Source organism: Leuresthes tenuis, unplaced genomic scaffold (genome assembly GCF_036924035.1).
Source record: "Leuresthes tenuis unplaced genomic scaffold, fLeuTen1.0.hap1 SCAF_24, whole genome shotgun sequence".
NCBI classification, from domain to species: domain Eukaryota; kingdom Metazoa; phylum Chordata; class Actinopteri; order Atheriniformes; family Atherinopsidae; genus Leuresthes; species Leuresthes tenuis.
The window spans coordinates 7,823,393-7,836,312 of NW_027325378.1; the positions used below are offsets into that span (position 1 = coordinate 7,823,393).

Sequence of the window (12,920 nt, forward strand, 5' to 3'; positions counted from 1 at the left end):
GTCCAGTTTCCTCAAATGTTTTAAGGACACACTGCACACCATGTTGAGATATGCCAAGTTTTCAGGTAATAGCTCTTTGGGAATCACCTTGTTGCTGCAAAAATGCTATTTTCTGTCTGTCAAATTGTGTTATCTTTGGTGTTTTTAATAGGTGAAACTAAAGAAATGGGAACAAATTATGTGTCTTTGTGACAGGCTGTTAGTAACAAAGTGCCTAAAGATACAATTTAAAACTGCTTCTTTGCTAAGTTGTCTGTTATGTGTCGAAACAACACTGGTTCATCCTTTGAGTTAGGAGCCTTTTTTCTACTTGAATGATTCATAGGTCAGAGTTAAGTGGCTTAAACAAAGAAAAAAGCAGATTCCTCTGAAAATGCTCAGTTACAAGGACTGGATTTAAAATTAGAGAAAAAGCAGCCAATGTCCAAAGAAAAACTCTGAAAGACCTTCAGAAAGTCTGGAGAACTATTGCTCAAGATCACTTTAAAAGATTAGAAGAAAGTCTGGCTGCTTGGAAGAAAATATAAAGAAACGAGGGCTGGATGAAGACAACTGTAAGATGTGATGTAAGGTTTTTTTTTTTTTTTGTTTAAACTCCATAACATAATGATAAAGTCTTCTACGTGCCTCTATTCCAAACTAAGGCCGTGTAAAAGGTGTTTTTCTAACTGTGAACCTTGGAGCAGAGATTTGCAGCGAAGATATGAGCGTTCACAATAAACTATTGAAAGCTATCTGTGTTTTCTCAGAGCAGAAATGAAACAATCTCTCCAGGAGAAATTCAAAGAGTGAAAAGCTCTTGTTCTTCGGACCCGCCTCCTCCGCCTCCTCCACCTTCTCCTGCTCGCTGGGACTGGGAGGGAGAAAGTTAAGAAGTCAGCCCTCAGCCATTGTTCTTGTTCTGGAAGTTTGGGAACGGGTCGGGACGGCGCTGGTCGGGTACCGGACGGCGGTCTGTCGTTATGACGGGCTCCGGTCCGAAGCTTGGGGTCCTGCTGTTGGTGGCGGTTCTGCTGCAGACCGTGGTCGTCACCATCACCGTGCTGCACTTCAGTACAGCTCTCAACTCGGTAAGGAAAAAATAAAGATGCGGAGACGCGCGGAAGATTTTTACGCAGCGGCAGGCGTTGCGCACCGCGAGGTGGGCACAAAGCTGTGCGGCTTGTTGATGCAGCAATTAATCCGTAATTTATACACAGTTGTACTGTGCGTTGACACTTGCTGGAGGTGTGCAAGTGAAGTGTTTTTCATTTGTTTTGTCCACTCTGGTTCTGCAGTTGCGCTCCAGGGCACAAATTGTCCTCTTGTAATCTCTTTTTTTCTTTTGCACATGCAGCAGAGGCCACGCGCACAACTTTCACATTAAAATAATCCAGTTTCACAGTTTTCTCTTTGAGCAAACGCAAGAACAGAAAGGGAGGAGGAAGTAAAGAGGTCAGGCGCAGCAGAGGTGGACTGCAGCTATTTTATGATTAGCTGTGATTATCAAGCAGAGTTTGTGCAGAGCTGTATGTGTGTGTGGGTGATCGTTTGCTTACCTGGATTCAGTCCAGTGAAACTCTCAGGCTGTGTTTACAGCAATTAATCATTAACCAAATGAAATGCAGCGACATTGTGCGGGAAACTAAACGGATGAAAAACAAAGAAAAGGGACACATGCCAAGAAAGATTGTTGACCCGGGTTTGGATGCAAAGCTTGGACCGACTAAAATATGATTATATCTTGTTTTGTTAGCAAAATAGCATATCAAAGTAAACATCAGTTGTTCGCTTCCTCGTAATGCTTTTTACTGGCATACAAAAGGAAACAGAAGGTAGGCTAATACCTCGGTCAGTGAGTTGAAAAATTTGATGCACTAACTGATATTGTCACCGCCACAGATGAAGGAGACGTTCGCCAGCAGCAGTGTTTCATGTCTCATGGGCTCTGACCTGCAGAGCATCACGGCTGTACGAGGAGATCCGTGTTGGCAGGTCACTCAGCAGCTTCACCTGCTCATTGAGAAGGTTTGACATCACACACGTGGAGACACCATTCATTTCCTCTGACAAAACACACTGTGTCATCCAGTACGACCTCACAGCCCTGCAGCACAAAATGAGCTGTTCTTATCATATTTATTTATTTATTCATGGGAATTAACGATATTTTGGCAAACTGCTGATTTCCCCTGATCTGCTCTGTATCAAACCTTCCCACCAACTTGATTTTCAACCAAGGTTTATTGGGTCCATTTCTGGACCCCCCCACACACTCACACACACTTCAGCTGCAAAAGCAAAAAACATGTCATAAAAAAAGGAGCTTTCTGTTATTCTTTCTATTTCAGTGATATTATGTAACCAGACTTTTTTTTAACATGTGGGACTTTTTTCCCTCTGTGATAACATTTTCATCTTCTTAATTAAGAAAATAGGAGTTTAAAATAAATCCTGAATCTAGAATGATGTCAGCCTCATCTTTTAAACTAAAAGACGAAGTGGTGAAGTCGTCATTATTATCATCATTTTTGGTGGCTTCCTGTGGAAGAAAAATGCTGAAATGATCCAAATCTCTGTCGCAGACGCACAATGAGCTCCTTCATAGCTGGAGATGTGATGTGATCCGCTGTGGTCTAATCAGCACAGGAATGCATTCACCTGCCCTGCTCTGAAACACACACATATACACACACAACTTGTCCAAATTCATATTTTCTTTTACTTGCTGTTTGTGCATGTTGTTTGCTTTTGTCCCCTCTTAAGATTCCCTTCTTTCTCTGCATTTGCTGCACTCTTAAATACCTCAAGTTGGCTATTTTCCCTCTCAGCTGGTTGATTAAATTTAGTTCAAAGATAAACATGAAGCTGGGTCAGTTTGACCAACAATTTTGGTTAAATTTTTTTACCTTGTGATGCATGTGTAATCCTATACTTAAACCCTGTGAATGCCAGAATAATCTTTAAACAAATAAATTATTTTTTCCAGACATTTTTTTATCAATTTGATTCACATCAATAAAACAGAACCAGCAGCAAAGGCAAAATTGTTTATTTCACGCTCACGATATTTGATTGTGTGCAATTTTAAGCTGTTTTGAGTAATTTGGGCGCTATTTGGTTGCAAACCAAAGCAGTAGGAATTACTTTGAAAATAATATGCTGCTGGATTAAATTTTGTTATTTCAATTGTGTCCTAAAATTTTATATGATAAATAATCCACTCAAAACTGCAAATGTGCCAGAGGACCAGAGTCTGTATGATATGTGGGAAGCATCCATTTGACAGAGGTTGAGATGTTTCAGTAGTTTAGTGTCGAACACTGCAGTAACGAGAGGCATTTTGCCAGCTTTGCTAAAAATATCCAGAAATACGTTTTTTTAAGCATTCAGTGGCAAAATGTGAGGGGGGAATTCAATCATACCACAAACATTTGGATGATTGGGACTGTAGTTTTCTTCCCATAAGTGAGCGTTGTTCTAAGAGTTTCTCAGCTGAAGCAACATTCACTGTTAATGAGCTGTAGATGATTAGTAAATGATCTGAAACAGAGGTTATGAATTAAGAATCCTGTTCTGAAAGATTGAATATTTTACTATGACCACAATTCCAAAGAAGTTGGGATGCTGTAAAATGTAAATGCACTGATTTGCAAATTTCTTTTCAATTTTTGATTCACAATAGCATATATATAACATATCAAATGTTGAAAGTGAGACATTTTACTGATTTATTACAAATATGAGCTCATCTTGAATTTTTTGGCAGCAACACGTCTCAAAAAAGTTGGGAAGGGCAACAAAAGGCTGGAAAAAAGTAAGTGTTACTAAAAAGAAACAGCTAGAGGATCTTGTTGCAACTAATTTGGTTAACTGGCAACAGGCCAGTAACATGATTGGGTGGAAAAAGAGCATCTTAGGGAGGGAGAGTCTTTCAGAAGTAAAGATGAACAAAGGTTCAACAATCTGCAAACACATGTGTCTACAAATTGTGGAGAAATTCCAGAAAATTGATCCTGAGACTTAGAATATTTCATCATCTACAGACCATAAAATTATCGAAAGATTCAGAGAATCTGGAAACATCTGTGAACAAGGACACAGCTGATAAATCAGACCTGGATGTCTGTGACCTTCAGGCCTTCAGGCTGCTCTGCATGCTCTGCAGTTCCAACTGCACATCTGGAAAGGCTCCATCAATGGTGGAAGGTATAAACAGGTTTTAGAGCAACATCTCACTTTCAACACTTGTTATGTTGTTAAGTTTCAGGAACTTCATTTTTGGGCTTCACAACTGCATTTTCCTGCAGGTATTTTCATCTCTGTTCATGTCGATATGAAAATTACAGTCTGAGTCACTCCAGGAAGCTTTTGACTAACTCAATGTATCAGTTCAGGTCCTGTTCTGTTGGCAACCACTGAGCACTGAAGTAAAACTTATCTCCTTCTTACATAAATGTTTTGCTATCGCTGTTATGTCATCTTAGGGAACAAACATTTTTTCTTTTAAAATATAACTTGTTTTTGCCTTCAGATTCTTTCAAAATATCAATTTTTTCGTAATCTGTCTTGCATTTCTTAACTGACAGCAGATTTACAGAGAAAGCACTTTTCATCAATTTGGCCATAGTTGGCAATTAAGTGGGTAAAGGAACGTAAAACACAAGGAACAGGGAGAGGAGTCGATTTCCAGGAAAAGATCTGTTACCAGTCTGAACATGAAGGCTCCTTTTTATTCTCTGGAGGAATCTTCCTTGTCCTGATGTCAGCACATTTTCAGGGTCAAAGTCAAATAACAGGCTGCTAGCAGGGCCCTGGAATGAGCCAATTGCTCTTTGCTGCAGATAAAGACCGATACTGAAACTCTCTGGCATGTTTAATTGAGCATCTCTTCTTATGTTTCTCTTGTTTTGGACTGGAGCCACTTTCAGTTATATTCTAATGATGTCCCACTTTAACGTGATAAAAGGAAAAACTTTGTAGGAAGCTTCACTTGTGTTTGTTGAGGTACGGCTGTGTCACGGGACTACTGTAACCAGCAAAGCATCAAACACCTATTTGTGTATTTTTTAATAATTGTTTGCAACTTTTCCCCCTGCAGTCTCTCTCTCAGCGTTACCAAAGGCAGATTTCATCAGCAGTGCGAGGTGAGAAAACTTAAGCACTGCATACAAACGGACCCACTAAATGATGATGATAAAAAGACATTACTATTTGTTATGGGTGTAAATTATTTTTAAAGTTATTTTTCGTCCGTTTCTCTTCACCTTAGATGAAGTATCTCGGGTGCTGCCCTCACTTGTGATGGAGGATAGGGCTTCAGCTCGCCCAAAAGTTGCAGCTCATGTCACAGGCAGCTTTGTGCTCAAACTGGAGCAAGAGGAAGGAGGTGGGTCCAAAACTGAACCAGATAATGATTTTAAAAAAGGGGGGAATCAATAAGAATGTGTGTTTATTGTGAGAGATGCAGTTACATTGGTTTTGGCAAGTTGAAGGCCTCATTTTAAGTTAGAATAGAATAACCTTTATTATCCTACAAGTGAGAAAATTGCATGTTAATAAATAAGTTGCATAAATCAGTAAAAAATGCCAAATGTCAGAAACTTTTAACATTAACTTGATCCTACAACGGGCTTAGCTGCTAAGATAATAATAACAAAGGAAAATACTTTGACTTAAAGGTTCACTGTATAGAATGTAGTGACATCTAGTGGTAAAACTGCAGCTTGCTAACACTTGAATTTTAGCCACAAACCTAAAATTTGATCCAGTTTCATGTGTTTGATACGTTTTAACTACTGCTGTCAAAGTTCATCTTTTAACATGTTAACACAAGATCCATTTTACACCTTAAAAAGGGACTTTCTGTTTGGTTGTAGTTACTGAAAAGGATGTGGCTTTGACACAAACTTTATTTTGAACAGGACTTTATGCATGTCACAGCAATAAAAACTTAGATTATCTGCTTCATCAACACAATACCAGCTTTCCTAACACCCACTGGCTCTCTAGAGTCACTACGAGCAACAACAATCTTTATCATAATGGTGTCTTATCACTAAACTAAAACACTATCCTCAGCTATACTGACACTGAAAACATTACAGCACATCCATAAATGAAAGCAGCTGCCTTAGTAGTCAAAACACTGCTAAATTAACGACAGAACTGAAACATTAAAAGTCCCACGATCCTCTCACCACTGACTCAAAACTGTCTACAATCCAAGGGACTGTGGCCTTGTGGTTTGCTGCGGTACAGTATGATTTATGTTCGGTGTCAGCTGTATTTGTCAGAGTGTTGTTTGCCAACCATCATGCAAATCCAGCCGAATAACTTGCCCCTTAGCTACTCTCTTTACTTTCATGCCAGTGGGACACACATCTAAGACCAACAATGTTATTCCTTTTGACGTGACGGAGATAACAGACACATTTGGGCCTAATCTGGGCCACTTTCGCGCTTATCGCACAGTTATGGCACTGGCAAGTGTTATGTGGCTCAGACGTGGGTTATGGCTTGTGTTGTATCGGCCAGATGAGGTCAACATGTCATATTTTGGCTTTAAATATGGGGTATGTCAAGTGTAGGCATGTAAGGACCAAGCTTGGGCCATGTGTGGTGGGTATATGGACGAATTTAGACAGCCACAATCACCCTGAGTCAACACTGTCAGTGAGGACCAAATGTGTTCCAAAGAAAGCTGCAGATGTCGGCCATGTTGCGGCCAAACATTCTTTGCTAGGATGATCTGCACCACTCGATCAAAACTGTGTCAAGTCTATGTGAAGTAACCAACAAGCCAGTTTCATCTCTAAAGTCTGAATTTGGCACTTTGACTCTAAAACCCTCAACAATATACACATTTTGTACTGATTTTGCATAAAATGCCCTCCCTTGAAAAATATCTTTAGAAGCTTGTCAGGCACCCAAACGTGTTACAATTCTGGTAAGTTGTCATTGTGGCAAATGTATTTTGTCACGATGATCTTAAAATCTACAGAAGTAGGGGCCCCTCTCCACCTCTTCAAAAGCTCAGAGTGTTTTTGTCACCAATAAGACCAGTGACAAAGTCCATATTTGAAGGCAGAGGAGCCTTGGAGACTGCTGTTCAAGTCTTGGGTGGAACTAGTTGTTGTTGTTTTCTTCCTTTCAGTAGATATATGGTTATAATTAAGCTACAAACCTACATGGTTTGGATTAGAAAAATCTGACTCTCTTATAATAGGACACCAACTGATATTTACCATTATTTGCACAGCTGCAGGAGGTCGCCTACACAATCGGGGTTGGTTTCAGTTTATTTGTAATCGGAATAGCCCAAAAGCTGGTATAGTTTGGTTGGTGTGAGGCATAATTAAGAAAGTAATAATAGGTGGTCATGACCGCATGAGCATGTAACATGTGAAGCAAGTGGTTTGCTGGAGACGTCTAACTTGGCATCTTGCAGTTCCATTAGAAAACAAATGTGTCTGAATGTCTTTGTTTCCTTTAGCGCCAATCTCTGCTGGGCAACAAGTTAAAGGTCAGAAGATCTCCTGGTGGGAGGGGCAGAAGGGGCTGGCGTTCCTCCATGATGTCCAGCTGGTGGACGGGGAACTGGTGGTGTCACAGCCAGGCCTCTACTACATCTATGCCCAGACCTATTTCAGACACACCCACTCCCTGGAGGAGGAGGGCGAGGATGGCGAGGGGGCAGAGGACAGGGGGCAACCCCTACTGCAATACGTTTACAAAAAGGTGAGGCACCCTTTTCTACCTCCATGTCTCTCTGCAGCGTCACCATATGATCACCATCTGCTTTGACCTGACTGCTGTTGTGAGTCATTTGAGCGAACATTTAACCTGCCTATTGAATCATTTTAAATTGGATTCTGATGTTAGTTGTTAGTTGATACAACAAGCGTTCTCCAGCCAGCAGAAAAGCCAGAATTTTTTGACCGCAATATGTCTGCAAATCTGTTTGTAGCCTCTTAGTCTCTGTTGCACAGAGCGCAGCAGACTGATGATTCACATGACTGTGTCATGGATGGGGGTGTGCCTTGAGTCTGACTCGTTAAATCGAATGACTAAGGCTAAGCCAGACAGTGAGTGTGTGCTGCCACTAAGAAGTCCAAAAGCTATTACAATTTAAAAGTGAATAGTGTACAGTCAGCATGATTTTATATAGTTTCCTATTATTCAAATGTTTTTGCCAGATAAGCATCAACAAATGGTAAATAAGGTGAGTTAGATCAGGATAATGGGTAAGGAAACTTCTGGCCATAAAAATGTTTGTGCTTCTTAACTGGTGGTAGTAATGATCTATTTTGGGTGTTAGCTTTACAGCTTTAGAAAACAACCAGTCTTATGACAAATTGTAAAAGTTTAAATGTGAGAAGTGAAGTCCCACTGCAACTACTAGTTAATGTGGCCAGATATAGATATAGAGAACGTGAAACTGCAGCTTAGAAAGGTCCCCAGACGATTTAAGTCACACAAAAGCTTCTCTTACATTTATTCAGATCACAGCCCAGGGAGCACACAGATTCCCCACGTGTGGGTTATGGTTTGTGTTTTTTTGTTTGTTTTCCACTGCTGGGGTCATAATTGAGACAGATGTTGGGGAAATTTATATCGTCTCCCAAGAGGTCAACTCTTGGAGCATAAGACCGAGGAAGGCAAAATCATTCACTGAGAATGTTTTGATTCATTAGAAAGCAGTTCTGGGTGATATTTTTGGCCATGTAAGGTGCCAGCTCACCATCCAACAGTATTTCTAATCAATCAGCTACAGGGAAGCTGTATCTGTCAAGAAGAGTTTGATTTTTGTGGGTTTTCAGTGCCAGATAGGCGACTCTTTTAACCACGACCGCTTTCACTGAACTTATAACCTGCTCCATCCAGCAGAGGTTATGTTCAGAGTTTCAGATTAAATCCATTTGCAAAAAAGTAACAACCTGTTACTGATTTTGTTTTCTATTTCTGTAACTATTCTGTGAGCTGAGAGAATAAGATGAGTATGTGAACTGTACAGCTGTACAGAAATGTGGAAAATGTAGATTTTATGTATCAGAGCATTTAAAATGAATGGTCTGATTCTCATCAAGTGCTAAAATGAGGTGAATACAATCTCAGATGAACAACAACACATGAACTATTACACTGTGTAATTATTATAACTAAATGTAACTAAATCCACCCCATGATCCCACAGCTTGTCGAACCACCTTCAGCAGCAATAACTTGAAGTAATGGTCTGGTCTGTCTAAAAGACATTGTTCCAGAAGTCTTGTGGTTTGTTCAGATACAGCTTTGCAAACCTAAGCTGTGCTGCCATGTTCTGTTTAGAGAGAAGAGGCTTTCTCCTGCAGCCCTTCCAAACAAGCCACACTTGTTCAGTCTGTTTCTAATTGTGCTGTCATGAACTTTAACCTTTAACATGCTAACTGAGGCCTGTAGAGTCTGAGATGTAGCTTTTATGGGTTTTTCAAAGTTTCTCTGAGCATTGCACGTCTGTCCCTTTCATATGTTTCTATCACCTTCCCTCCTCTCTCCAGGTAAGCTCCTACACAGTCCCCATCCTGCTGATGAAGACGAGCCGGACCTCCTGCTGGTCCCGGGGTTCAGATTACTCTCTCCACTCCGCCCACCAGGGAGGGCTGTTCCCGCTCAGCACCGGCGACCGCCTGTTTGTGACTGTGACCAACGCCTCTGCTGTGGACATGAACGAGATGAGCAGCTTCTTCGGGGCGTTTCTCATCAGTTAGAGGATGGCACGCAGGACTCGGGATAAGAGGTCGGTCTCCAAGAGGCACGACTGCATTTGAATTCTTTTTGAGGAATGCATCTGCTTGGTAAAGCAACAAACTGCTCGACTTGATGGGAACGTCTGTCCTTGGTTTTCTCGTTTTTAAAATCATCAGAAACTCAAGAACTTTGACAACACTGGTTCTGTGGCTGAAAAGGGGACATTTTAAAGAGCTAATCAAACTCTACAAACTTGTATTTGAGTGTGTATGAACAACATACATTTAATGCTTAAGTACTCAGTTTTAAATAAAGTTTAGGATATTTTCTAGGAATTTCAAAACTAATTTCCAAACCAGCTGTCTTAAATAGACTTTCCTCATATCCCAAATTCATTGAGTGCTGATACTACTTTTAGCAGTTCTTACTACAAAACTCATACAAGGTACAGCTGGTGCAGAGTCGGTCAGAAATATATTCTGAGTTCATATTTTGTGTCAGTGATGCCAGATTGTGGCCTGTTCATTACAAACACGCATTTTCTTACTGTCTGCAAGTTGTTTTTGTCCACAGGTTTTCAGATAAGATGGAGTTTGTTTGAAGTTACAGTGTGGAGCAATAAGTGTGCAGTGTAGAATGGTTCATTCTGAGGCTTTGTTCTGTGGGTCCTTCTAACCAGGAGAACAGCCATATTTGCCTCCCCTTCTTGCGCCATTTGAAATACGTACGATCATGAAATGCACATGGAAGAAGAGTACTTGTCAGAGGATGATGGAGAAAACTACATGAGAGTAATCAGCATCTATGAGTGAAAATTGAGGGTACACATTTGAGAAAGGGAGTATACTTTTATGTAAAGTAAAAACAGGCAATGCTGCATAAATCAGCCTCTGCAAAGAAGCAAAAACAATAAGTGGCGAAGGCAGAAAACAAGAATAAACACTGATTTGGCTTTTCTCTTCCCTGAATAAGACCCTATGTAATAAGTTATAGAAGCAATTTGAGAAGGTTGCTATCTCCAACTTGACCAGTAGATGTCAGTAATTGTTAGACACTGTTACTTTAGTTTATTTGCTATTTTTTTGTTTGGAAAACCCTTAAAGCAACTGAGAGTTAGTTATATTAGTAGAATTATCAGGCATCAACATAAATATAGTTTAAAATAGAGCATTAAACTCACGAATCAGTTGGTTGCAGCACAGTTATTATCTACAAGGGAGTGCCCTTTAGTCATTTAAGGCTCATGTGCTAACCTCAGCTACCTGGAGGAAACAACTGTAACTGAGTCTCCAAACACAAACTGCACTGTAAAAGGTTCTGCAGTCATGATTTCATTCCACTCACGTCTGGATGTGTTTAAAGATGTACATATTCTTTTATGTATTTGGTGTGTATTTTATTTTTCTAATAAGTAAATCTGGAGTCTGGGGCGCTTTCTGAACTCTCCTCTGCCCTAAATTTTCCCTCAACACGATGGAAACCTGGGCTTAAAAAGGCGATTTACAGTAAAGAGACTGGCTGCATTTGTTGACAGTCGTATTGGAAGATTAACTTTGTCTCTCACTTTGTGTGTTTTGCAGTAAAATTTAAAACACTGCTGCATTCAAGTGGTGTGTTTTTGTTGGCAGCAGCACTGCAGTCTCTCCCTCTGCCGTCAGTCTTCCAGCATGTTGGCTCGTCCACTGCAGCCCTTCTCCAAGTGGTGCATTCAATGCTCCCTAACAGTCAATATTCATGTTATGTTAGATTAACTGCAGATGGGATTTGCAAACTTGGAAAAATTGTTATTAAGCTCTGCATCCAAACAGCAGAAATACGTTTTCTTGTCTTAGCAGCTCTGCTGTTGTCCATATGGTGAGAGAACTGTTGCTGGAAAAGGCAAATCCACAGATGATTCCCCAGGGAATAAGACCAAATTATTAACTATATAGGGTTCTTATGTTAAGTTGTATTAGTGATTGAAACTGACTGAATTTGAATGAGATGTCTTATTGTTTCTACTATTTCAGATCCATCTAGCTCCTAAATAACCTACACCAACCAGCATGTGGCCCATCAATGGCCAAAAAAAGTAGTTTTCTAGGTAATCTATTGGTATTTTAGAGTTTGTTATATTCTGGAAAATCATTTTAAGGTGGATGATGCTGGACAGTTGCTGGTGTCCTGCATCATCAGACTACAAGAGCTGACCAATCAGGGCTTTTGTAGAGGGGGTGACTGCCCTCCTGGCCTGCTTGTTTAGCAGGAAATGTGCAATTATCTGGAAATACACAACACTACCAAAGGAGTTTTCAGCCCCACAACACATTAAAGTGATATGATAACAGATCCATGAACACAAAAACAACACAAGCAAACTCCATCAGCTGATGGAGGCGGTGAGATGCTGCTGAGAGCCCCACGCCAAATCTATTGGTGGTTATAAAAACTGCTGCTTGGATCCTTAAAGTCTCTCAGATACCTACAGTTCCAACAGGTATCAGAAATAAACCTGCTATGTTTTTCCAATATGACATAAATTCAACATTTACATCACTGTTTCTCTTTAATTCATTGTACCTTTTTAAAAAGTGGTTATGTTTATTTATCCCGGGACCAAACATGGTGTTAAATGAATGTGATGGTTTAAAGTCTAAGTCAAGTCATTTTGAGTTTTTGCCTAAGAAACAGGGTCCTCTTGGTTTGCTGGAGCACCCGAGTAGCATCAAAAAGACACAACTGCACACAAATCAGGTTGTTTAAACCTCTGAGACATTGAATCGTTTGTCAAAACAGAAAACAGCTGAATGTGAATGTAAATAAATGCGTTTGATTGTGTAAATGTGCAAAATAAAGACACTGTAAAAGAAGCAGCTGAATATATATTTCAGTGTTTGGCAGAGGCCGTGAGAACGGCTTCTTCTTTATAAACAATATGATGCAATGTTTCTTACCTCTATGAAGGTAAAAATGTATTTTTCCAGAAATAAAGTCCATTGTTCGAGCCAATTATTGATCAGCATTGACACTGAAACATAAGACGAACTCTGACATACCTGGAATCAGTGATTTAATGTTTTCTTTTTTGAGAACTCTAATATTGCAGTGTCGTTACAGCTATTTCAATTTCACCATTAAAAGTCAGTATCTTGCAAACATGTTCATACTTTTTTATGTGTTGTGCCTGCAGTGAGATGTTTAAGGAAACCAAAGAAAACTAAATTGGGTACAGT

The 12,920-nt window shown here is 40.0% G+C and overlaps 1 protein-coding gene across 2 annotated transcripts; it reads left to right on the forward strand.

The window, feature by feature from the left end:
* Positions 1–820: 820 nt before the first annotated feature.
* On the forward strand, positions 821–12,696 carry tnfsf10 (TNF superfamily member 10). Of its 2 annotated transcripts, XR_011910201.1 has the most exons (7): positions 821–1,070; positions 1,882–2,007; positions 5,081–5,126; positions 5,252–5,368; positions 7,475–7,719; positions 9,519–10,820; positions 10,911–12,696. XR_011910201.1 is itself a non-coding variant. In XM_072378501.1 (6 exons), the coding sequence occupies exons 1-6, from the start codon at positions 963–965 to the stop codon at positions 9,726–9,728; spliced, it is 852 nt and encodes a 283-aa protein (XP_072234602.1). In that variant the 5' UTR covers positions 821–962; the 3' UTR covers positions 9,729–12,696. The 2 variants fall into 2 exon arrangements, 1 of the variants encoding a protein (XP_072234602.1); XM_072378501.1 differs by having other exon boundaries at positions 9,519–12,696.
* Positions 12,697–12,920: the final 224 nt, after the last annotated feature.

What these genes read in the sequence shown, in the direction of transcription:
- tnfsf10 (XM_072378501.1), top strand. Translation starts at nt 963, where the DNA reads ATGACGGGCTCCGGTCCGAAGCTTGGGGTCCTGCTGTTGGTGGCGGTT. An exon ending in GATTTCATCAGCAGTGCGAG is followed by an intron (nt 5,127 to 5,251) that starts GTGAGAAAACTT and finishes TCTTCACCTTAG; the next exon opens with ATGAAGTATCTCGGGTGCTG. An exon ending in TGCAATACGTTTACAAAAAG is followed by an intron (nt 7,720 to 9,518) that starts GTGAGGCACCCT and finishes TCCTCTCTCCAG; the next exon opens with GTAAGCTCCTACACAGTCCC.